The 26,060-nt window shown below is 31.4% G+C and overlaps 2 protein-coding genes across 3 annotated transcripts; both read right to left on the bottom strand.

Annotated features, from left to right (window-relative positions):
• Positions 1 to 275: 275 nt before the first annotated feature.
• Positions 276 to 1,567, bottom strand: LOC21400301. The gene is made up of 3 exons (XM_024171942.1): positions 1,399 to 1,567; positions 1,232 to 1,293; positions 276 to 704 (listed from the first exon to the last, which is right to left on the bottom strand). Exons 1-3 carry the CDS (start codon positions 1,454 to 1,456, stop codon positions 582 to 584), a joined length of 243 nt encoding a protein of 80 aa, XP_024027710.1. The 5' UTR covers positions 1,457 to 1,567; the 3' UTR covers positions 276 to 581.
• An 11,272-nt stretch (positions 1,568 to 12,839) lies between these two features.
• On the bottom strand, positions 12,840 to 18,347 carry LOC21400300 (probable serine/threonine-protein kinase At5g41260). Of its 2 annotated transcripts, XM_024171920.1 has the most exons (12): positions 18,101 to 18,347; positions 17,925 to 18,002; positions 17,365 to 17,586; positions 17,037 to 17,257; positions 16,290 to 16,425; positions 15,606 to 15,739; positions 15,418 to 15,523; positions 15,183 to 15,268; positions 14,805 to 14,993; positions 14,081 to 14,233; positions 13,717 to 13,830; positions 12,840 to 13,521 (listed from the first exon to the last, which is right to left on the bottom strand). In XM_024171920.1, the coding sequence occupies exons 3-12, from the start codon at positions 17,444 to 17,446 to the stop codon at positions 13,267 to 13,269; spliced, it is 1,476 nt and encodes a 491-aa protein (XP_024027688.1). In that variant the 5' UTR covers positions 17,447 to 17,586; positions 17,925 to 18,002; positions 18,101 to 18,347; the 3' UTR covers positions 12,840 to 13,266. The 2 variants fall into 2 exon arrangements, with proteins under 2 accessions (XP_024027688.1, XP_010105949.1); XM_010107647.2 differs by having other exon boundaries at positions 17,925 to 18,347.
• Between the last annotated feature and the right edge of the window lie 7,713 nt (positions 18,348 to 26,060).

Genomic DNA, 26,060 nt, shown 5'->3' with positions numbered 1-26,060 from the left:
CTTACACTAATGAACAACGTAGATGTTAATTTGCGCAGAAACTTGTAATTAGAGCACAATTTGGTAATGTTATTTCATTACTATTGCTGTTATTCGATTTTATGATATGGCCCTCTCTAGTTTCAATCAATTACAAAAGATACAAAACACACATTTTCCGACCTTTTTTATTCACACAGCTTTAGATTCAAGACTTTTTCATTTCTATCAAACTTTTTTCTACAATTTTCCAGCAGTTAATTCTATACATGTATCAACTTCATTCCAAACCAAAGTGAGAACAAAACTTGAATTTCGCAGTGGTTAGTTGGCGAGAAAAGAGAGTGTACAGAAATATTCTAGTTTCAGGGCATTGGACTAAATGTTCACTGCAAGATAACTGAAACGACATGCTTCAGAAAAATAAAAGATCAGCAGATTTCAAACTTTTCCATCAAAAGAGAGGGGAAAAAAAAATTGTGCTCTACTGAACAGAATATTAAAGATTTTCAACATCTAAATTACAAATGAAATAGCGAAGTACGGAGCCTTTTTCTTCCACTGCCTATCATACATTAAACCGAAACTTCCGGAATCAAACCTCATTTGTCAACCTCCATGGCCTGTTCAGCTTTGGCTTTTGCCAATGCAGTCAACTTGGTCTTCACTTTCCTCTTCCCAACCTGAAACCCACTTCTACTCTTCTTCCTGCCACTCCCATCAACCTGTTTTTTCACAATTAGCCAACGAAAATTGCTAAGTCTATTTGAAACGCATATTTGACCAAAAATATAAGCATAAGAATTATCTAGGGCCCATTTGGCAAATGTATTTAAACTATTTAAATCCATAATTCTAATTATGCTACAGTGCTTTCCTCTCACAAAGAATTTGAATTCAAAATTTTCCCACTAACGGTTCTCTCACAATTCTCACCAATGAATCAAAATCACTGACTTGAACGTGAACCAAATAAGTTCCTAGATTATCTTCCATTAACATTTGAACAACCCAATTCTAGATAGCAAATGAACAAGTTAACAATTTTCCATTCATTGCACCCAAAGGTTAAACTTTTTCTTACACTTGAGTTAATCAAAGACAAAGAAAACTTTTGAGATTAAAACAAACAAACAAAAAAACCCTTTTCGGAATTGAAAACCTTCATAAATCAACAAAAGAAAAATAAAAATAATTGGAATGGCAAAAAAGAAAAAGAAAAAATTAAATAAATCTAAAGAATGGGACTTACTTTCATCTTATTCTTCTTAGCTTGAAGCTTCTTTGCCTTCTTTTCTTTTTCTTCTTTCTCCCCTAGAAAAATCAAAGATTGATCATAAGCACAAATTCATAAGAGACAATACAAGAATAACAAAATAATTACATGAAGAGATAGAGAGATTGAGGAAAGAATTTTACTTTGGAGTTCGAATTCGTGCTGTCTTTTCCTTTTAGCAAGATTATTCTTCTTCGACATTTCTCTAGGGTTTGCTGTATACGACGAAGTGGCTAAACCCTAACCCAAAGAAGTTTTAGCAGAGAACGGAGAGGACTTCAACGAAAATTTTTGGACAAATTTTATTTGCTTTTGGCCGCCATGGTTTAGGTTTTTACAGTTTTTTCCTACAAACTTTCTTTTATTACAGATGTGTGCCCAATTAGTGCAATAAGTAATTAGCCCGGCCCCAAATATGAAACTCTCGTAAAAACTTTTTCTTTTCCCCCTTAATGAAGCTTGTTTAATATTTACCTTAGAGCAGAAACAAAAATGAAGCTTATTTTACCTAAAATTTTAAAAAATGAAGTGAAACTCTTGTACAAACTTTTGAGCGGAGATTGGTGGGAGATTTTCTCAAAAACCCTGAGATCACGACACTTGTCACGAACTGACCAGAAACGGGAAACCAAGATCCAAACCGATCCATTGACCGAACCTTAGATCGAAACCTATCTCGATCGAGGGAGGATACAACCTCAATCGGGGTAGTAAGACCAAGACCGAGACCACGGTCGACAAAATACTCTAACGCAGTGAGATCGAGATAGATTGAGATCGAGGGAGTGGTGGGAACGACTTGTGTCAGAGAGAATCTCTGTATATTGACACATGTCCATCCACCCTCTAATTAATGTGTCCAACCTGAATGGAATGCGTGTAAAGAAAATAACGGAATGGAAAGCGACCTTTTCCTGAAGGAGAAAACTTCCAAGGACTTTCTAAGGAGGGAATGTTTCAGGAGAACTCCTAGAGGGAAAAGAATGACGACGTTTCATGATTAGAATGAATTGAGAATATTTATTTGATCATAACAAAATATTATATAAATAGAAAATGACGAGAATGAGAAAGAGGGATGATCCCTATAGAATCAGATAGAAAAAGAGATATTCTTCTATTTTTTTTCTTTGTCTTTTCCTTTCATTCTAGATCCTTTGGATATTTTTTTGATTTAAGCGTCGGAGTGTCCTTTGCAGGACAACCCCCGGCGCCCACCGCCAAAAGAGTGAGCAGAAGACGACGGAGAAGGGGAAGACTGACCGCCAAAAGCTGATGTTTGAAAAACCACACAAACAGAGATGACAATTGCTGTGTTAGGAATTGTTCTTGTTTTTTTATAAAGAAAGTGTGAAAACGATTTTAAAAGGGCGTTTGAGACAATTAAAGACAAAAAACGGAAATGAAAACGATTTTTTAGTTTAGTGTAAAATGGGAGAGAAATGAAAAATGACTTTTAATCGTTTTTCATTTTTTATTTTCGTTTTCTCCTCTCTCGAGCTGAGAGAGAAACATTAATGAGTTTTTTTTTTATACTGAAAATAATCTATTGATAAAACTACCAAACGCATTTTCAAAAATGATTTCTGTCTGAGATCGAAAACGTTTTCATTTCTTTTTTCATACAAAAAACAAAAAATCATTTTGAAATGAGTTCTAAACGCAGCCAATATTTTTCATGGAATGGGACCTATGAAGATCCACTCTGAAAAAGAGTGGGGATGAGGAAGAGTAATTGAGGATGGAGGCAGGAATGAGGATAAAATCTTGTTGCCGAAACGTAGTGGAGCGTGTTCATTCCGATATTCATATATATTATAAATAAGTATAAACAATGTTAAATTTCTAAAACAATTAATTTTTTGGGCCATTATTATTAAGATTTCTCATGTATGCCTTTAGAATTATGTTTGTTTTGTTCAACCTCTGATTATGGTTTAAATTTATAGTGGATTTTTACTTTATTTTTGTTTGACATTGCTATAATTTTAAAAGCCATTCTTATAATAAATGGAATGAGACCGGTATGAGGAATGCTCCTTTAATGAGGAATTCTTAACCCCGACTCCACCTCTCTTAAGCAAAGATGGAAGCGGGGATGGGAATGGTTTTGAGAGGGGGGGGATGGGACGAGAAATCATCTCCCTCCCCCGCTCCACTGTCATCCTTAATTTTAAGGTGCCTTGAATTTTATTAAAACCATATAATTCTTCTTTTGCATACCATATTGATCACCAAATATTTTTATTATGGGTCTTATCTAACAAAATAAGTTCAAATTTCAACGATTAGGATTCAAAATTGTTTAACGCTTGATAAATTAGCATTCAATTCAATTACACTTTTCACCATGTCCAATCCAATCCAATGTTATATTGAATTTTCGTTAAGTTTGGGAACAACACAACATATGTAAGTCAAATATGAAAAGAAGTGTGAAAAGGCAAAAAAGATGCAAAGAATAAAAATGATTAAAAGATTTTAAACTATAACTCGAACCTTTTTGCTACAATATTTTATTTTATAAAAAAATTGAATTTATAGTCAAATGTTCTATTTAAATTTATGAACTAAACGAGCTAGTATTTTCAACTTCAAATTGATTTTTTTTAAAGGAAACTTCAAATTGATTGTGTATGGTGGTACATAATAAATATTTTTGACACAAGTAAAATTTTTGACATAAGTATTTTTGAAAATATCTCTTTAAAATTTTTTATGAAAACAAAATAATTGACCGAATGAAATGTATATAATTTATACATATATGTATATATATTTACACAATACATATACATACGTATATATAAACAAACCCAACACACATATCTATGTTTTTAATAGTTACTTTAATAGTTAGCAATCAATAAGTATCATTATTTTAACTGCAATATATAAATTTGACGGTTGTAATAAATTAAATAGTTAATTAAAAAAATTTATAATAATTAATTAGACTAAACTCTTATCACGACACATTATTAATTTATTATATTTAATAATAATAATAGATATAGATGTAAATATAACTATTAAAAATTGGAATATATATGTATTTGATATTACACCTTAGATTGGAGTGCAGTGGTTGATCCAATTCAGTTTTTATTTTCTTAATTTATCTTATTCTAGGAGGATTGAATTGGATTGATCGGTTATTCAATTATATTAGCTAATGTGCCCGCTCTTGTGCAACAGTGCCATTAGAAAAGGTCGGTCGTGTAAAGTGCGGTTTTATTTTTTATTTTTTATTTTTTTATTTTGTGATGCGGTCAAGATTTAACGAGATAAAAAAATAATATGAATAAAGTTAAGAGTAATGTTAAAGACACCATGGTAAATTTTAACTCTTGTAGACTAAAAATTAATGTGGATGTGAGTTATTATTTTTTTATTATTAGATATAATCTCTTATTATTAATTAATGTGTCAATATTTTAAACATCAATTAATATAAAAATGATAATTCACATATCGCATAGTACACAAAGAATTAAAAACTTTAGTCCGTGTTGCTAACATTATTATAAAGTTAATATACGTAATATTTATGTAATCCCATTTGTAATATTCTAAAATTTTGTATCAATACGATTGGATAATGTAAATATTTTCGTAAAAATAGTACAAGGACATACGTTTCTCAAAGAAGCATTACAGTGGCTCAGTTTCTATTTACTTGAGGAAAAGGTTCACTCTCCCATTTTTAAGAAAAAAACCTAACAGTTTTGTGCCAAAACTATGGGCCTGTTCGGCAATTATGGACTTGTTTTTTTAGAGTTTAATTTCAGTATAATTCTTGAGTTGAATTTGAGTTATAATTTGAGTTAAAGTTGTAACTTGAGTTTGTATTTGGTTGTGTACATTTGAGTTATGGTTTGAGATAAGATCTTTTTGAGTTTGTGTTTGAGTGAGTTAAAACTTAAATTTGTATTTAGATAGTATTTTAATAAAAACTCAATATTGGTGGGAAATTTTAATAGGGTATATGGGTGGGGTTTTATTCGTCTTTTCGTTGTCAACGCATAGAAAAAAAAATCATCTTAATCAGAATTAAAACGAAAAAGTTATAGCATTTTTAAGAATAGAAAAATACTGTTCATTAATTTGAGTTCGAGTTTCTGAACTCGAGTTGAAGGAGAAACTTGAACTCGGGCCTTGTTCACTTCACGGATTCGAGTTTTCAATTCGAGCTGAGATGTGACATTTTCTGAGAGTTTTTCACTGTAGCAAAAAAAGTTAGATCTGCCATTTTTTGAGAGCTTTTTATTGTAGAAACTTAAAATTGAAAACTCAAATCGGTGAAATGAACGAGGCCTTAGTCTCAAACTCGAGTTCAAACTCGAGTTTAAATTTGAGTTCAAACTTAATTGACCATGAACTCGAATAAAGTTGTAACTCGAGTTGCATTTTTTTGAGTTTTGTTATCAAAAGAACAGCCCCTATGTTTTTGAGTGAAAAACTCAAAAAAAGTAACTCAAGTTACAACTTTATTCGAGTTCATGTTCTTTGAACTCGAGTTTGGGACTAAAACTCGAGTTCAAGTTTCCCCTTCAACTCGAGTTCAGAAACTCGAACTCAAGTTAATGAACAATATTGGGCCCGTTCGGTTCGCTAATTCGAGTTTTTAATTCGAGTTGAGATGTGATGTTGTGTGAGAGCTTTTTACTGTAACAAAAAAGTTAGATGTGACTGTTTCTAAGAGCTTTTTACTGTAGCAAAACTCGAATTCTAAACTCGAATCAGCGAAATGAACGAGATTATTTTTTCTATTCTTAAAAATACTATAACTTTTTCGTTTTAATTCTGATTGAGATGATTTTTTTTCTATGCGTTGACAACGAAAAGACAAATAAAACTAGACCCATATACCCTATTAAAATTTTTCATCAGCATTGAGTTTTTATTAAAATACTATCTAAATACAAATTCAAGTTTTGACTTACTCAAACACAAACTCAAAAAGATTCTTATCTCAAGTCATAACTCAAATGTACATAAACTCAAGTTACAATTTCAACTCAAGTTATCACTTAAACTCAACTCAAAATCTACACTCAAATTACATAACTCAAAAATGTCAAAAGAACATGCCCTAATTATTCAACATGTGTACAAGTTCAAAGCTGATTTATTAAAGTCTTAAATCATTAAAGCTTCGTTCAGTTCGCTAATTTGAGTTTTCAATTCGAGTTAAAATGTGATTTTATGTGAGAGCTTTTAATTATAACAAAAAAATTAGATGTGACTTTTTATAAGAATTTTTAATTATAGTAAAACTATAAATTAAAAATTTAAATTAATAAAATAAACGAGACCTAAAATTATTAGAATAACTTAAAGTTCACTCGACTTCCCGAGTCGTCACACGGATGACAATTTGAGAAGAGAGTATTCACCGGAAGAGCAAGGAACGAACGCTGCCATCATAGAGTACAAGTCATCGCCCCGATTTTTCAAGCTGTATCTATTGAAAGTTTTTCATGAGACACTTGTATATAATATATTTTTATTTTTATATTTTCTCTGAAATAAATTTTTATTTTAATTATAAACTTGTTTAACAATTCAAGGGTTCATTTGGTATAAGGGTCTAAATTAACGTGATTTTAGTTTTAATTTTAGAATTAGAATTAGAATTTATGATTTTTGGTCTAAATCATAGTTCTAAAATTAGAATTAGAATCAGGATTTTGAACCACCCAAAACCAAGAGGTGGGTAGTTTTAGAATCAAAGGTGATTCATGGTTTAAAATATCTCATCAGGGTTCAAACCTTAAATCAGAACTATTCAAATCAAACACTGATTCTGAATGAGTCAAATCAAAACTACTTTTTACTTTTTATAAATAAACAGGTTTGAACCTAGGGAATTGAAATATGGCTGCAGTGAATATTCTACATATGACTAATATTATTGACCTTGATAATGATATTGTTGATTTGAATTTATTATATAAATCAATTTTAAAGATCAAATCCCTAAAATTATTACATTTCTTGCTCAATATCAAATATGTAAGTATCAAAAAAGCACGATTTAAAAATTTTTCCTTTCTCAGAGTCATTAATATACTAACAACATACTTCTTTTATATATATACCAGCAACATGATTAAGGTACTAACAAGATTATAATTATATATATATATAGACAAAAACGGTTGATAAGCAAAAATATATATATATATATATATCATTATAATAATGAATATATCATTATAAAAAGTATAAGAAGAATAATTGGAATGCGAACACAAACATGTGATTTTTTTGTATATTATTATGATTACAATAATGATATATATCATTGTAATAATAACATAAGAAGAATAATAATTAAAACACAAACACAATCGAATGTAATTTTGTAAATTATTATTATAATAATGGATATATTATACATACTACTAAAGGAGGCACCCGGGTTACTGTTCTTAAAATAGTGCCCAATCCTTTCTCTCTCTTTTCTTTAGAAAAATTCCGACTGTGTCCTAAATTTTTATTTTTACCGTTTTATCCTTGGTTTCTTATTTTTCTTTTGGTTTTTGTTTGGGTATTTTTGTCTTATCCTTCGGTTTGGAAAAATTCCGGTTGCTTTTCTCATTGCGAAAGTTCTGGACTTCTTCATTTATGTCCATTTATTATTTTTCTTTTTTCCTCTTTCTTTTCGTGAGGTTTCTGGGATTAATTTTTGTTTGTTTGTTTGGTTTTCTCGCCGTTTCTTTCCGTCAAGCTTCTGGATTTGGTAATTTCTGTGCTTTTTTTCCTTCTTTTTTTTTTTTCTTTTTCGTAAGGCTTCTGGGATTCATTTTTTATATTTTTTTTTGTTTTGTAGTTTTGTTTTTTGTTTCTCTTTCCTTAGATTTGGCATCGTTTTTTTCCCTGTTTTGTGCATTTTTTCCCTTCTTTCTTTCTTTCTTTTCGTAAGGCTTCTGGGAATCATTTTTATGTTTGTTTTGTTTTGTAGTTTTATTTTTCGTTTCTCTTTTCTTAGACCTAACTTCATTTTTTCCCTATTTTTTGATTCGATTTATTTTTCTCCCGTTTTTCCAGATTTGTTAGTGTTTTTATAGATTTGGCTTCGTTTTTTCTTCCGTTTTTTAATTCGGTTTTTTTTTTCCGTTTTTCCAAATCTGTTAGTGTTTTTGCTTCTTTTTTCCTTGTTTTTTAAATTCATTTTTCTTTTCATTTTTCCAGATATGTTAGTGTTTTTGTAGATTTGGCTTCATTTTTTTCGGTTTTTTATTTCCATTTTTCCAGATCTGTTAGTGTTTTTATTTCTAGATCCGTTATTTGTTAGTGTTATTTGTTAGTTTTTTTCCTCTTTTTTGATTCGGTTTTTATTTCCAGATTTGTTTTGTTTTAGTAGTATTGTATAGTTTATTTTGATCTGTTCTTCGTTCCTTTTTTTTATCGTTCAGAATAGATTTCGTTTTTCTTTTCTGTCAAATTTTTAAGATTTCATTGTCAATTTTTTTTTTACTTCTATTTCATTTTGAGGTTTTGTTATTTCTTTTTTTTTTCTTTCCTTATTTTGTTTCTTTTTTGTGTTTGGTCATTTAGGTCTTCGAAATAATCCATTTTCCTTTTATTTTTTCCTTCTTTTCTCTATTTTGGTTGTTTTTTCATTAGGACTTGGAAATAATCTATTTTTCTTTTATTTTTTTCCTCTTTTCTCTATTTCAGTTATTTTTTATCCGTTTGTTGGTTATTACGTTGTCTAACACCTGTTTTTACTAATTATTACATGTTTTCATATTTGTTTACTGGTTATATTAGTCGGGAATATTTAGACATTTATTTTTAGTGTAGGTTTTTAGTGTAGGGAAATTTTTTCCAACGGATTATTTTGTTTTCACTGTCTGCAGGTTATTTGTTCTGTTCTGCGGTAGTTATCATGCAGCGTAACACTTGTTTTTAACAAATTATTACGGGGTTATTCTTTTGGAGTGTAACTTGAGTGTAGTTTTTTAGTTGAATTTGAGTTATAACTTGAGTTAAAGTTGTAACTTGAATAAAGTTGAGTAAAGTTAAATAAAGTTAGAGCTTAAAAGAACGTGAACTTGAATAAAGTTGTAACTTGAGTTTAAATTTTTTCTTAGTTTTGTTGCAAAAGAATAACCCCTACATTTTGTTTACAGCGTAACAACAATAGTATTAAGTTTTGTTTCTAGTATTTGCTACCACCACATGCTCAAAACTTTATTTTCTTTGTATAAATATATTGTTTTCTCTTTCATGCTTACTGTCTTTTGCTTTGTTTCTGTTTTCGTTGTCATACACTTATCATCTATCTTCTCTATTTCCTTTCTTTTCTTCAATTTTCAATAGTGAGTTTTTTTTCCTTTTCCATTATCATGTTTTGGAGTTTTTTTACTTCTCCTGCATCAACTCTATCCACTTTTGTTATTACTCTAAGGTACTCCTTTCTTACTTCCAAGTTATTTCTAACTGCCCTTAAAATTGTATGTATTATATTACTATGATTTTTTAACTGTATATATTGAGTTGTTAATATATGTGCTCATTGTTTTATGTTTTATGATTATGTTTGTATTAAGTTTGTTAATATTATTTGTAAAACATTCTTTAGTGTTTATATTATATAAGTTATTGCTATTTGAGTAAAAATTAAGTTTGTATTCTATTTATTATATTAATCTGTCAACACTATGTTCTCTATCTATTGTGATTTCTCATTTGGTAATGATGTAGTATTTTTCTTTTATTGTTACCATGTATTAAATAATTATTTATAGTGATTTAGCAAGCTTTGACGTTGCCCGAATTATTTAAGATTTATGTTCTTTTATTTATCCTGTTTTGTCAACAGTATATTACTCTTATTATCATTTTCTACTCTAAAATGGTTTACTCTTTATCTGAGTTTACTGAAGGGTTTTCGTTCTATTCTTTTACTGCTGCCTCTGTTGTTGGTTCGCCAATTGAACTCATTTTTATGTTTATGAACTTTTTGAGATTTTATTTACTTCCTTACTTTTTTACCACTGCAATATTTCTTCTTTTTCTATTCTCTTTGTTTTGTTCTCAAATATTTCAGTTAGTCTTCTGGGATTGATTTGTTTTATTTTCAAATATTTGAGTTACTTTTTAGGGATTGGTTTTGGTCTAACCCATTTTTCTCTTTTACTATTATATTTTTGTTTCATTCTTTTTTTCTTCATTTCTTTTTTCCTTCTTATTCTTCATAAATCTTTTTAATAATTCAGTTGGTACTGAAGGGCATTGCTAAATCTTATTTCAGTTATTTCTAATGCGTGATGTTAGCAATTAAAGGCAAATACTTGAACCAAATTGTTTATATTTGTCTATTTAATTTCCCTATCTATTTCTTTTTTACTATTATTCATGTAATCTACTATTTTACATAAGATTTTTAATATTTTATCCTTCTTATTTTTCTTCATGCTATATTCCCCTTGATTTTTTACCACTACAATATTTGTTGCTTTCCTGTTGTCGTTGTTAACGTTAAAAAGAAACTCTTAAGTTTTGATTTTTAGTTTTTTAACATTTTCTTCATATTTTCATTTTTTTTTCTTCTCAAATATTGTAGTCACTCTTTAGGAAAAGGTTGTTTTTGAAAATTTTCTTTGCTCTAAGGTACTTCTTTCTTACTTCTTCCACGTTATTTCTAACTGCTCTTAAAATTTTATATATTATATTACTATGATTTCTTAAGTGTATATATTGAGTTGTTAATATATGTGGTCACTGTTTTATGTAATTATAATTATGTTTGTATTAAGTTTGTTAATATTGTTTGTAAAAAATTGTTTAGTGTTTATATTACGTAAGTTATTGTTATTTGAGTAAAAATTAGATTTCTATTCTATTTGTTATATTAATCTGTGAACACTCTGTTCTCTATCTAATATGATTTCTCATGTGGTAATGATGTAGTATTTTCCTTTTATTGTTACCATGTATTAAATAACTGTTTATAGTGTGATTTAGCAAGCTTTGACGTTGCCTGAATTATTTAAGATTTATGTTGTTTTAGTTATCCTATTTTGTCAACAATTTGTTGTTCTTATTGTCATTTTCTACTCTAAAATGGTTTCTTCTTTATCTGATTTTACTGAAGGGTTTTCGTTCTACTCTTTTACTCCTACCTCTGTTGTTGGTTCGTCAATTTAACTTATTTTTATGTTTATGAAGTTTTTGAGATTTTATTTACTTCCTTTTTTACCATTGCAATATTTTTTTTCTTTTGTTTTTGTTTTATTCTCAAATATTTCGGTTAATCTTTTGGGATTGATTTGTTTTGTTCTCAAATATTTGAGTGACTTTTTTGGGATTGGTTTCAGTGACGATTATAAATACCCTCTTATGTTTTTTATATTTGTCTGTACTATTTATGTTGTCTAATCTTTTTTCTGTCTTTAGTACAAATCCTCTAATAATTTTGTTGGTATATGTTGTTAGCAGTAAAACATAGATACCTAAGCTATTTTTTCCTTTTACTATTCTATTTTTGTTTTGTTCTTTTCTTCTTCATTTCTTTTTTCCAAATTATTTTTCATAAATCTTTTTAATAATTTAGTTGGTACTGAAGAGCATTGTTAAATCCTATTTCAGTTATTTCTAATATGTGATGTTAGCATTTAAAGGCAAATATCTGAACTAAATTCTTTATATTTGTCTATTTAATTTTCCTATCTATTTCTTCTTTAGTATTATTCACATAATATGCTATTTTATATGAGATTTTTGAGATTTTATCTTTCTTCTTTTTCTTGATGCTCCTGGATTTCCGAATTGAGAGAAATATTGAGAGAGATCAAGAATTCTCACTATTTCTTAGATTCACGGACTCAATTGAATTCAGTGGTAAATATTGCAGTTACTCTTTAAGAAAAAATTGTAATTGAAAATTCCCTCATATATGTTGTTACCAATAAAAGATATAAAACCTGAACCATTTTTTTCCTTTACTACCTTTTTCTAACTTTTTTTTATGCACAGGACATTTTTATGTGACATTTACAGTTTCATTGTAAATAATATGTAAACAATATATGTTACTTCCATAGAATATCCAAAGAAATGGAACAATGTTATTACAATGTATCACTATCAAAATTTCATATACAAATATGCACACAATTATTAACATTTGTTACAATTTAATAATAACTATTTTACTATTTCCTTTTTTCTTAACTGCAGCTCAGAAGAAACAACAAGCATAAGCAAAAAGAAATAAATATATGAATAAATCTCTATATATATGTAAATAAGTATGTATATTTTTATTTACAAAGGTAAACATATAAATAAATGTGTATATATGTGTTACAAATTTACAGCAACTTAGAAATATATATATATATATGTGTGTGTGTGTTTTTATACATTTTTTTATTTAAATTATGCAAATGCACGGCTAATCCACTAGTTATTATACTAAAGCAGATTGACATCACCTACACAATAAATATGGAATTACTGTTAAGTTATGGTTACGAATTACTTTTAAGCTGTATCTGCATTCGTGTGTCCTTGTTGAGCGGCAGAAGTGATACTGCAAAAATATTAATGTGAGAGAGAGCGGGGGGATCAACCGATAATAGTGAAAAAAGGCAATAGCATAGCAAAGAAAATCATGCGTAGCATCTGTACACAAATTACAAGCTTGTGGACGACTTTTCAACTTCAGCTCATTGTCATACATTTTTTTCCTTCTGTTCTTTTTTATTTTCAAAAAATGCATTTATGGTATCCTCACATACATAAGAAATCAAATCGAACAAAGAATAAGCAAATAAAAATAATAATAACAAAATTAAATAGAATAAAGCCCACTAGAAAAATGGAAAAAATCCACACTGCTTTTAAAAATTGTTCTCTCCGAGGACTCTTCAAGCCAGTTGATGCTGTCGTAGCACCAGAAGAATTGCTTTTCTATGGCATTTGAATGGAATCAAATGATGCATTGTCCGCCTTTGTGGAAGACAAAAACCATTTGAACCCCCCCGGTATTCTCACTTCTGGCCGGCAGTAGCATTCCTCTTCGCCTCAAGAGTCGAGCCCTCCTTCAGCGCTGCCTGCGCTTCGTTTTCCATTCCAAGTGCATTGAGGGCAGCTGCCTGCAGATAGGAAGCAACGTACCACACAGGCGAAACAACCTGAGCTTGCATCGCATCATTCAGAGCTTCTTGAGGCATGTCATTCATGAGATAAGACAAGCTACGCCGTGCATAAACAGTTGGAGAGACCATGGTTCCAACATCAATGAACTACAAGTTGAATATGAAAGGGCAAACAATCGCATATCAATATCACGTCCAAAAGACAACTGATTAGATGTTTGAGACCTCATGCATAAGGAGGTCATTTTCTGTAATAGCCTACATCATAAACCAAGGACATGGGGAAGCAATCTGCTATAATTCAGAGAGAATTTAGCAAAATTCTCATAATAAGAGCCTTACCTGTGAATAACACTCGATAGCCATTCCGAAATCCTTTTGCTTAAATGCAACGTCACCCTTTTTCTTTGAATTTAGAGTTTCCTGCATTTGGTCGGTCCACATTTGGAATGAGAGCTGCAACCAAACAAAAGTAGAAATACATTTCAGCTATCACCACCTTTGTTTTTGCATACTAGGACAGAAGTTGAAGAAACAAAGAACAAGTGGCCAGTTCCAATCACAAAAAGGAGATGGAAAAGAAAAATAAGAAAATCCAATAGCTGCTTCATGTATGAGCATGAGCAAGATTGGAACCGCTTAAATCAAATACTAAACAAACCAAGAAAATGATTAAAGCACGTATTAAGTGAAACAACTACAGAACCTCGTTTGCCACCCCTTCATCATCTTTATAGCTAATCTTCTCTAAGACCTCATGTATAGCAGTCAAGTCCCCTCTTGAGGAAGCCTCGCCGAGTGGTGAAAGTGGAGAGCATGAGCCACTATGCGGAATACCCATCAAGACATAGGAAGGAACCTGCAACGTGTGGCGGAGTGAGATTTTATAAAAATAAAGCTACCAAAAGGATGAGCTTAAATCCCAAAGTGGATTATGAATATCACGCGGAAAAGGAATATTGCCAGGATCTTTACAACCCTAACATAATGCACGCATGATGCATCACATTATTGCAATTTTTTTGATGCTATCCCAAACCAAATCCCAGGTTCCTAAACTAGAAGTCTAGAACCAGAAAGAAATTGTCAGAGATGTTTTCTGAGACGTATGCTCCACACCAAGCATCAAGAAAATGTTTAAGCTCCCGATTGCAACTATACTGCAAGAACCAAGGAGGGACAAATTGCAACATAGGAAACCTGAACAACAAACTATGACAAGGCAAAGAACAAGGCAGTTGGTCAACCTCCTTGACAGCAATAACTAATAAAGTCAACGTATAAGAGGATTTCATTAGAAAATCCCTCTATTAGGATTAGCAGTCTTTAAACTTCCATAACAAAATCTAGCACAGTGTCATATTACTCCTACCAGCTTAGACTTTCTTAATGGAATTTTTCCACAGAAAGAGGGAGAGAGAGGAACTGACCTCAGTTTCTTTCTGAAGAGGAGTCAATGCAGTAACTAGTGACTTTGGATTTGGCCGTTCTCGGGGTTCATACTGTAAACATCGCGATGCCAATCGTACTAATTCTGTACCATCATTATCAGAAAACTGCCCTTCCAAGCAAGAATCTGTTAGCATCTGAAGATTTCTGTCTCGTATAAGGTCAAGAGCCTGCGATATTTCCTCAGCCATTAGATGAAATTATTTATCCAGTGTTGGGCACAAAGAAGATTTGCAGAACAATTAAAAAAAAAAAAGACTAGTACATAGAAATGCTGAAGTTGTAGAGATAAGGTTATGTATTTGCTTTACATACACGGTTGTGTACGTTTAGTCATTTAAATATGTTTATAAACTTACATGGCTGGGGGGGATGTGTTTTCCACTGAGAAGATCAAGCAAGAGAGTACCGAAGCTGTATATTACACTTTCAGGTGTCACTCTCCCTATAGACAAAGAAAAAGAAAAAAAGAAAAAGAAAAGGCCAAACAAACAAACAAATGTAGAATATCTTAGCCTCCACTCTCCAGTAATCATAACCTTGAAAAAATACTAATCCACAAGTCAATATTTTTTTTCAATAGGGGTTGCATACCAGTTCTCAGGTATTCAGGAGGAGTAAACGCCAGATTTGTACTATAACTTTTCCCATCCCTACTATTTTTCATCAGGCCAAAGCTAGAAAGTCTAGGATTTCCATCCTGCAAAATACGAAAACTCATAGTCTAGGAATGCAAGCAGAATCTGCCAAGGAAACTGGTTCAAAATATGGAAGGAACGAACCTCATCAAATAAAACTCTATAAGCATTAAGGTCATGATAAAGGCCCCGTCCTTTGTTTGTGCAGTACTCCAAAGCTTGTGCAAGATGTAGAACAACCCTCAATCGCATTGGCCATTTCATGGGCTGTTTGTCCCCTGACTCAAGAAGTAATGAAGTCACTTTACATAGAGAAGATGATGAGGACAATCTCTACACAATTTTAACTACAAAGATATATTCCAAAGAAATTTAAGAAAACAAATTTTAAAAAAAGGACTGTGTTGTTGGACCCACTCACATGACTTTTCATGCAAATGAGATCGCCATTAAGAACTGATCAATGAAGAAATCGCAACTGACAATCAGGAACTAGACATTATGGTAACCAAATGTGACTTCCTAAAAAGAAAACAATTTTATCAAGTAATCAACAATTTAACTAATCCAACGAAACACTTCAACTAAATTGTAATAATTAGAAGAAAATGTTGACACGCTAGCAACCACTGTCAAATGTAGAACCGGACCAGCAACCAACTTAAGTAAAACTTGGGAAATATACATATTTAGAAGATTTTAAACGCAGCCATGGGCATAGCAATGGCCCTTGTTAAAAGAGTTGGTGCCTACAGAACCGTATTCCACCTAAATGAGTTTCAATCAATGGACATAAAGAACAACAAATGCACGAGGACTAAGCCTTACAGTGAAAAAGATGTTTTGCAAGTGTTTCATTGGGCATAAATTCCGCAACAAGCAACCTCTCGTCCTCTTCATAACAACAGCCAAGCAAATTTGCCAATCTCTGGTTGCGGAGCTGACCAACTGATCTTGCTTCTTCCTACAGTTGCACAAAACAAAAAGTCATCACGATTGATAATATTATGAATGGAGTAGAAGAATGATTTGCCTCAATAGCAAAAGAAAAGGAAACTTTTACATCAATGACGTGTTGAAAGGGAAAAGAGGAAACGCACTATTCCTTATTGCATTGGTGAACTTACAAAACTACGAGAGAAGAAATCAATATAATTGATCAGAATGAGATAGAAACTATGGTGAAAGACCAAACTGGATGGACTAAATGGCAGCTGTTGAACTTTACATCCTTATACGGAGTTTAACAAGCAGTCAAGCAGATATAGCACAGCAAATAGAATCAAAAACACCAAGCTAAGAAGGAGGCAAACTGCACGTACTCGGTCACAAAGATAACAAGGTGGAGACTTCAAAAAACCTGGATTTTCTAAGACTTACAGCTAAAGAAAGAGCGTAAACCATCGAGAAAATCGATGCTTAGTTACTATACATAAATGTACCAACACATACATAAGATGAATAACGAGTGGTGCAATAAGTCTTGATGAACTCCTACCCCCAATCCCATACATTGAAGTTCAAAGAACAATTTGAAAAAGATAAAATGCTAAAAAAAAGTTGTAGAATGTAAACCAGAAATTGCCGGGCATCAGGCCAAGCCATTCTATTAAAGCGTTTGACAGCAATTCTCCTTTGATTCTCCAGTTTCCCCTTGTAGACAACATTTGGTGCCTTCTCACCATGCTCAGATACAATATTCTCCACTGCAAAACCGGATGTTGCATTTTTTAGCTGCTCGAACGTGAATTCGCGAAATGCCGGTATATCATCAACCTCACTATTCCCCTCATTCTCTGCCACAAAAAACAAAACAAAGATCCATTAAACATCAGCTATTATTTCATTTTTCCACCCCAAAAACTAAATAAATAAAACATGGCAATGATTATCATTAACCCACCCACGTCTGGAGCTTCAAGTACAGCTGCTTTGAATTGTGAATCCCAGCAGCATGGATTCAGTTTGGAGCATTGACACCCCATGTCAGTAATCTCAAAAGATCGATGCCTTTCTATTATCAGTCAACCCTTTTTCAAAACAGTGCTAGTCTGAACTAAACCAACATCAATTGCACATCCAATTCATGGGGCTTCAAACACTAATTTCTTTGTCTATGATCAGACTGATGAACAAAATGCCAAGAAAAAAGCAAAAACAAAATTAGCTTTGCTTTTCAATGAGGCCCAAATAATGTACACTTAACTGAGGATAATGTGATCTGCACAAAATCTCACAAGATCAATCAGGAACCCAACTTAATCTGCAAATATTATTCAAAGTGGTCACATTTCTTTTTCTCTAAGCAACATTTTTGGCACACCCAATTTTTCTCCATGCTATTAATTAGCAGTACTAAACTATATCATAAGTCATAGCTGAAACTAAATGAACAATAACACAATAAAAACAAAAGTCAGATTGAATCAAATGACAATAACTTAACTGAGTTATAATATTTACCTTTTAAAGTTCAATCTTTTCTTCTCCCTTTCTCTCCCTCTCTCTCTCTCTCTTCCCTATAAAGCCTTCTGAGCCAATCTGGTGAAGCTGAATTCAGAAAAAAACAGCAAGACCCATATTCCAAAACCCAAAACCCAAAACTCAGAATTCAAAAGCTTCTCAAATGACTCAAAAACCTGTAATAAAAGGGGAAAAAAGAGCTTTTAAGCTTCTTCTTCAGTGTGCCAAACCCTTTACTGGGTTCTTCTCTTTCCACACTTTTTTTTTCTCAGATAATCAATCTCCTTTCTCGATCCAATCAATAAAGCTTCAATTTCAGAAAAGGCAAAGCAAAAAGTTGAAATTAAGTAAACCCAAATTGGAAAAAACAATGAAGATCAAGCTCAAGATCTGTGTACAAGAAGAAGAAGAAGAAGAAGAAGAGGAAAAAGAGGAGAGCATGAAAGAAAAAAAGTCTTTTCTATACAATCTGTTTTTTGTTTTTAATTTCTTTCCGTGTACAAATATTTAAACCAATTATTTCCGACATGACACGAACATTTATTCAAAGCCAAAGAATCTGCATATTATTATAAGAAAAATTAATTTGTACATCCTTTTTATATTAAGGAAATTTGATGGGTCACGATATGATTACAGGTTACTAAAAGAATTCCCGGTTTTATTTAAAAAAAAAAACAGAGAGATTAATATATATTTTATTTGAAATTTTTATTGTGGGGTTATTGTTAATTTGCACCGCCAGTTGTTTTGGAGTTATTATTGAGATTGAAATTGGGGGAGAGAGAGAGAAAAATGGGGCCAAAAGGGGCAAAGGCAAAGTCGGAGAAGAAAAGACTTTCTTCCCTCATCATTCTTGTGCCCCCCATCACTCCCGCCGTAATCATTTCCCATTTTGCCTCCTTTAATTATTGTTTGTTTGTCATCTCAATGGGGACGCACCCCCTCAACAATGCCGGTTTGCCCTCACCCTCTCGTTCTACTTTCTTTCTTTCCTTTTTCTTCGTTTGTTCATTTCACAAATTTAAATTTTTAATTTTATTTTTATTACAGTTAAAAATTCACATAAAAAGTTAAATTTATTATTTTTACTACAGTTAAAAATTCTTACATAAAATCACATCTCAACTCAAATTAAAAACTTTAATCGATGAACTAAAAGTGACCTTATGTTTTATCACATTGGAGTATTAATACCTCAGTTACGGTGTTTACAAAATAAAATCGTGAATATCGATCATGTCATAACGATGAAAGATGATGTATCAAGGTTAGGTCGATTCTTATTTTTGGCAAAGAGACTGAAGTTATAGTGTCGTTTGGTAAACAGGTTCAAGTAGTTTGAATTAAGAAGTTTCGAACCAAAGTTCAGTAAAACTTTTTGAGATCCGGTTTAACCTCCCTCCCCTCCTGTTTTTAATGTTTTGAACCAAAATTCAAACCACATATCTCAAACTTTTCACTCTAAACCACAAAAGAAACTACCATATTTTGAACCTATTTACCAAATGGACTCTCTCTTATAAACATGTTGAATACGGCTTGAGCTAGTGTGACTTTGAACTTCTTAAATGCTAGTTGCCAAAAGTATGGGCCAAGTTTCTTTTCCTTTCACCTTCAATTCTAGTAATTGCCAAGTGGTCGCTAGAATAAGGGTGTGAACTACGAAGACGCCATTGATCTTTTTTTTTATGCCGTCAAAAATTAAATCATTACTCAATATACCTCAAAATTACAGCTCACTTTTCGAAAGTTCAAAAATCAGTGACAAGGTTACATCTTGAGAATGTAGTTTTTATTAAATTAGAATATTAGTGGTTCAATGTTTAGATACTACTAAATTTGTATCCCATATTAAATTTAAGAGAAACTCCCTTTGAGTATCTTGTTTTCGAAGATTTATACATCTTTTATTTTTATTTAAATTAAAAAATTATTTGAATCCAGTAGATTCGATAGCTCCTACGTGGCTAGCACAACATAAGTGGCGATATCCAGTTGGTCAGGATCTTGATGTAGAATGGTGATCGATTAGTGGGCGTTTGGTAGATGGATTCAAAATCATGATTATGGATCCTGATTCAAAATCAGTGTTTAGTTTGGATGATTCAGAATCTGATGTGATGTTTTAAACTAAAATCATGAGTGATTCTAAAAAAATCCCCCTCTTGATTCAAAGTGATTCAAACCCCTAATTCTGAATCATGATTTGAACCCAAAATCATAAATCATAGTTCAGGTTCTAGAATCATAATTAGAATCACCATAGTTTGAATCCTCATACCAAACGAGTCTTAAGGTACTCAAAGAGATCAGCTACTAGGAACCCTTTTGTTGCAAAACAACCATCATTAGACTTATTTGACTTGCAGAACAAGAAACCAAACAAAAAAAAGATAAGAAACGAAAAACCACAATTAGGTATGATAAATTAAGTGGTTTGATAAAACTTAATATGTTTTTAGACTGTATGACTGACATTTTATATACTAAAATAGGGCACAATGTATTCAAAGAGTCTTCATTCTTTAACAATAAAAAAAAGAAAAGAAAAAAAAATATTCGTATAAATATTAAAGGTCCATTTGGTTCACGTATTTAAGTCAGTAATTCTGATTTATTAGTATAAATTTTGTGAGAGGAGAAATTTTTGAATTTAAATTCTTTATGAGATAAAAAACACTGTAGTAAAATTAGAATTATAAATTCAAGTATTAGAATCAAACGAGACCTAAAGTATCCGATCTATTTAATCGATAAAACACAAGTAACAAGATTTAATAGCGTATTCTTTATACCTTTTAAATAAAAACTCAAAATATAATACATAACATTCTAAAGATAATAACAAATCAAGAAATAGAAAAATGCCTTTGTGTCTTTTTTTTTTTCTTTAAGTGGTGAGGATTTTTTTGTTTTTTGTTTTTCAAAGTATTTTTTTATTGAAAGGGGTAAAAATATTTTTCTCAAAAAAAACTTCTAACTGCTAAAATTTTATCATTTTCGTCCTACTCGTACAGTATTTTGACTTTACACTTTTTCAATATGGTTGAAACTTAAAAACGCGTATTACTAGTAAAAGGATATCCTATGATTGTAGTCCTTTCTAAAACCTTTCTAAAAGAAAAAGGACTCTTTTACATCGAACTTTTTTTAATCACGCTTTCTACGTAAGTTGAAAAATAAATCATTTTACATTCCGCGTTTTTTAATAAAATCATTCACCTTACCTTAGTTAGAAAAGTAAATCCCTTTATATTTGGTGGACACAAATCCCTTATTATTTTCTTTAAAATTATGGCCTTTTAAGAAAAAAGAAGATTGATATCCATATTTTAATAACTAATAGGATCTGTTTGGTAACGTTTTAAATGATTTATTTTGAGTATGAAAATAAAAATGAAAAATTTTAAAAACAGCGCTAAGATTGTTTCTAAAATTACGTTTGATTATATTTCTCAGAGATTGGTATATGTATAAAAAAGTAAAATTGTGTTTGGTTATATAGACTATAAAAAAGTGAAAAAACTTTAAACTATTTTCTATTTTCTATTTCTTTAACAAAATCATTCTCATTATTTTTTTATTTTTGTGTTCATTTTTATTTTTAAAATAAAAGTCCAAAAATATTTTTAAAAACAATTAGAAACAATACCAAACAACACTAAGCCAACGCTTAGAAGAGTCGATCTTGTTGTTGTGAGACACATAATTTCGCAAGATGCGTTTCTATTAGTCTTTTTGAATTTTAAGTTTCCGCTTGATATATTGTTATTATAGTTTTCGATAAGTTTGTATATATTTGAATTAATAATTTCAAAGTTTTGAGTGATATAAGTAAAAAAAATTTATATCTTTGAATTTCTAGCATCCAAGGAAATGTTTAGACTTAAAAATATAAGTTAAGCATATTAAGTAACAGTCTAAAAAATCGGGTCATTACAATCTCACACCGAAACATCTTTGTCCCATGTTAAGTAACGGTTCGAAAAGTTAAGGGGTTGTTCTTTTCATATTTTGAGTTAGACATTCTTGAGTGAAAATTTTGAGTTGAGTTTGAGTTATAATTTGAGTTGAAGTTGTAATTTGAGTTTGTATTTAGTTGTGTACATTTGAGTTATGATTTGAGATAAAAATCTTTTTGAATTTGTGTTTGAGTGAGTCAAAACTTGAATTTGTATTTAGATCGTATTTTAATAAAAACTCAATGGTGATGAAAAATTTTAATAAGGTATATGAGTGAGGTTTTATTCGTTTTTTCGTTGTCAACACATAGAAAAAAAATTATCTCAATTAGAATTAAAACGAAAAAGTTATAGCATTTCTAAGAATAGAAAAAATATTGTTTATTAATTTAAGTTCGAGTTTCTAAATTCGAGTTAAAAAGGAAACTTAAATTCAAGTTTTAGTCTCAAATTCGAGTTCAAATTCGAGTTCAAACTCGAGTTTAAATTTTAAAAAATATAAACTTGAATAAAATTGTAACTCAAGTTACTCTTTTTAAAATTTTTGAGGCTGCCGTTACAACCCACACCAAAACATCATCGTCCGCACTAAATTCACCACTGTCCTCATCTTCCTCTCTATTGTCTGCGCCTCGGTTTGAAGAGAAACGGCGAGGCTGTGATTATTGGGCGTGCCAGGTGGATCATGGATCGACAGGAATTTGAATTTCGAGATCTACATTTGAAAGGTAAAAATTTTGATGAAGAGGCAAGATATGATAGAGAGAATGTTTTGTAGCAAAGAAGGGGGAAAAAAAAAACGAGGTGAAACGATGTGAGAGAGATGGCGGAAGAAAGAATTGAAAAGAAAAAAGAAAAAAAAAAGATCACACATAGGAATGACACATGAAAGAAAGGGCGAAAACCACTTTTGTCTCTTTTATGTTTGTACTAGTATTTGCAGCACGTGTCTTGCACGTGCTTGCTTTGATAATGTGAATTGTAAATTAAGACCTTTTGTTGTGCATTTCATGTGACCCCCTCAATCTAATGAGTGTACAAAGCGGTGTAAATATATGCATATCAAACCATGAGAACCCAAATAAATGCAATCACCCTATTAATTTTTTGTCCATATTTTATTTTTAGTCACACGAGAACTTTTATGTTGTCGGGATGCTTATTCCTGATACAGTGTCGGGATGCTTATTCCCGACACGGTACTGGGATGCTTACCGAGAAAAAGCATCCCGACAATATAAAAGAACTTCGACTACAGTAAAAAGTGATTACATTGTTCACCATTTTAAAAAATAATCATGAGTTTACAAAGTCCCCCTTTTTATCAATTTTAAATGTATATTTAAGACCGTGTTAATATTTTCATCAAAACATAATTTTCGTTTTAAAGCTAATGATCAATTTTTGAAGAATGATTAACATAACGTGCACTTTATTTAGAACCGTTACTTACAGAAGCTAATCAATTTTTTTAAATTATACTTTGCATAAAATGAATGGCAACATTTGAAATATTGTTTGTTCAAATTTATCTTTATGGTTATTTGTTAGAGTTTTTCTTTTTGTCTATTTAATAAATAAACAAACCATGAAAAGAAGAAATCCAATGTAAAGTATAGAAGAAAATTGAAAGATTTTTGCAAAATATAAAACATTAAATTTGTAGCAGAGAATTAAAGAGTAACATGTCAAAATCTTAAACTACAAAAGCTACATACAAATTCTTTTAAAATAATGAGCACGAATAATTAAAAAAATGATATTATAAGACTTAAATGATATAGTAATTAATATCATTTTTTATATTGCAAAAATTGGAGGCTTCTTTAAATGATTAACTCTCATTTGGTTCGCTAGTTTGAATTTTGCTGGTTTGAACTTTTTAATTTGAACAGAAAAATTCAAATTGTGTAGTTTGAATTAACGTTTGGATGTGTAGTTAAAGTTTTAATTTGAACAAAGAATAAAATTTGAATTTGTGTTTAATAGGTGTGAAAATGAGAGAGTAGACACTTTTTACTGTTAAAAAATGGTTTAAACAATTGAACATGAGGAGAGAATTAAATTCTAAGTTGAGTCGTTTAACTCAGTTCAAAAGAGCGATATAATTCAAACTGCATACTTACCAAACGCCAATTCAAACTGTGCTCACTGTTCAAACTGAGTTGAACTGAACTAAACTAGTCAAACAAACATGGGTGATGCAGGATCATATTTGAACTTGGGAGGCGGTCTACGTGGCCTGGGCCTCGAAGAAGTGCTTGGGCTTGTCTGTTGGGTACGCCCAAAAATTCGTAAGGGACTTCTCGAAGTACGGGCCCAAACGAGTACTGCTTGGGATGGATTTCTCAATCTGGTCTTGGGTGATGTTTAAAGAATTTGATTGCGTTTCTCCCATCAGTTGTAATTTTTAAGAGGAATGGTTGCGTCAATCTTACATCAGTTGGTATCAAAGTAGGAGGTCTCAAGTTTAAATACCCATAGGTGCGCTTTTGAGGGGGCATCAGTTGGTTCGCTAGTTTGAATTTTATTGGTTTGAACTTTTTAATTTGAACAAAAAATTCAAAATGTGTAGTTTGAATTGACGTTTGGATGTAGTGGTGGAACTTTGGGCGGCGGGCATGCCCGGTGCCCAAAAATTTTTGGGCACGGCGGGCAGGTGCCATTCGCCGCCCGTCTGAGGTATTTGGTCGGGCATGGGCTCGGGCAACCCGAAAAGAATCATTTCCCGGCTGCCCGCCGCCGGTGGAGAAGTCGTCCTCGCCGTCCGCCGGATTTTTTTTTGAATTTTCCGGTGTAACCCGAATTTGCTCGTATATGCCCAAATTTTGTCCGAATTTTTTTGACCATTAGCCCGAATTTTACCCGATGCTCGAAAATGCCTGAAATGTTTTGACCGTTAGCCCGAATTCTGCCTGAATTTTGACCCCAACGGATCTTTTTGCCCGAACCCGACCGCCGCATGATTTTTGCCCAAAAATTTAAACCCCAATGGCTATTTTTTTGATCGTTGCCCAATGCCCGAACCGACTTGAGTGCCCAAAATTTTACTAGCCGTTGGACCCAAAATTTTAGCGAAAACTTTTTTTTTTTCAAGCCAAAAAATTTTCTATAAATACCCCCTCCCCCCAACCATTTTCCTCACCCAAAAACTCTCATTCTCTCTCAATTTCTCTCAATCTTTCTTAAATCTCTCTCAAATATCTCTCAAATATCTCTTAATCTCGATTAAATCTCTTTCGATCTCTCTTAATCTCTCTCAAAATGCTATCAATCTCTCTTATTTTTCATAATGGCTTCTTATGGTTATGGTGGTGATATTCCCATTAATGCCCAATTCAACATCGAAGAAGAACAATTTCTTAAAGTTTCAGCACTATTTGGATGTGTAGTTAAAGTTTTAATTCAAACGAAGAATAAAATTCAAATTTGTGTTTGGTAGTGTGAAAAGTAGAGAGTAGACACTTTTTACTATTAAAAAATGGTTTGAACAATTGAACTTGATGAGAGAATTAAATTCTAAGTTGGGTCGTTTAACTCAATTCAAAAGAGGGATATAATTCAAACTACATGCTTACCAAACGCCAATTCAAACTGTGCTCACTATTCAAACTGAGTTGAACTGAACTAAACTAGTGAAACAAACATAGGTGATGCAGGATCATATTTGAACTTGGGAGGCAGTCTACGTGGCCTGGTCTTCGAAGAAGTACTTGAGCTTGTCCGTTAGGTGCACCCACAAATTCGTAAGTAAGGTGCACCCACAAATTCGTAAGAGACTTCTCAAAGTCATCTCCCATCAATTTTAACTTATGAGAGGAATGGTTGCGTCAATCTTATATCAGTTGATATTAGAGTAGGAGTCCCAAGTTCAAATATCTATAAGTAGACTGAACGAGTAGTGCTTGAGATAGATTCCTAAATCTGATTCTGGATATTACGTTTGTTTCCTATATTCGTCATTGATTCTGAATCATGATTAATGATTTTCTATAGTATTTTTTCTCACAAAAAAATACACGTAAAACAAAAATAATTATGAATCATGATTCTGAATACATAAACCAAACGTAACAAGGATTTAATTACGCTTCTTTCATCAATTGCAACTTTTGAGATGAATCTTATTAAATAATATATCCATACAATTTTCACAAAACAAAATTATGGA

The sequence above is a fragment of the Morus notabilis genome, unplaced genomic scaffold (assembly GCF_000414095.1).
Source record: "Morus notabilis unplaced genomic scaffold, ASM41409v2 Scaffold902, whole genome shotgun sequence".
Taxonomy (NCBI): Eukaryota; Viridiplantae; Streptophyta; class Magnoliopsida; order Rosales; family Moraceae; genus Morus; species Morus notabilis.
The sequence above is the reverse complement of the archived record's forward strand: the minus strand, read 5'-3'. Positions and strand labels throughout refer to the sequence as shown.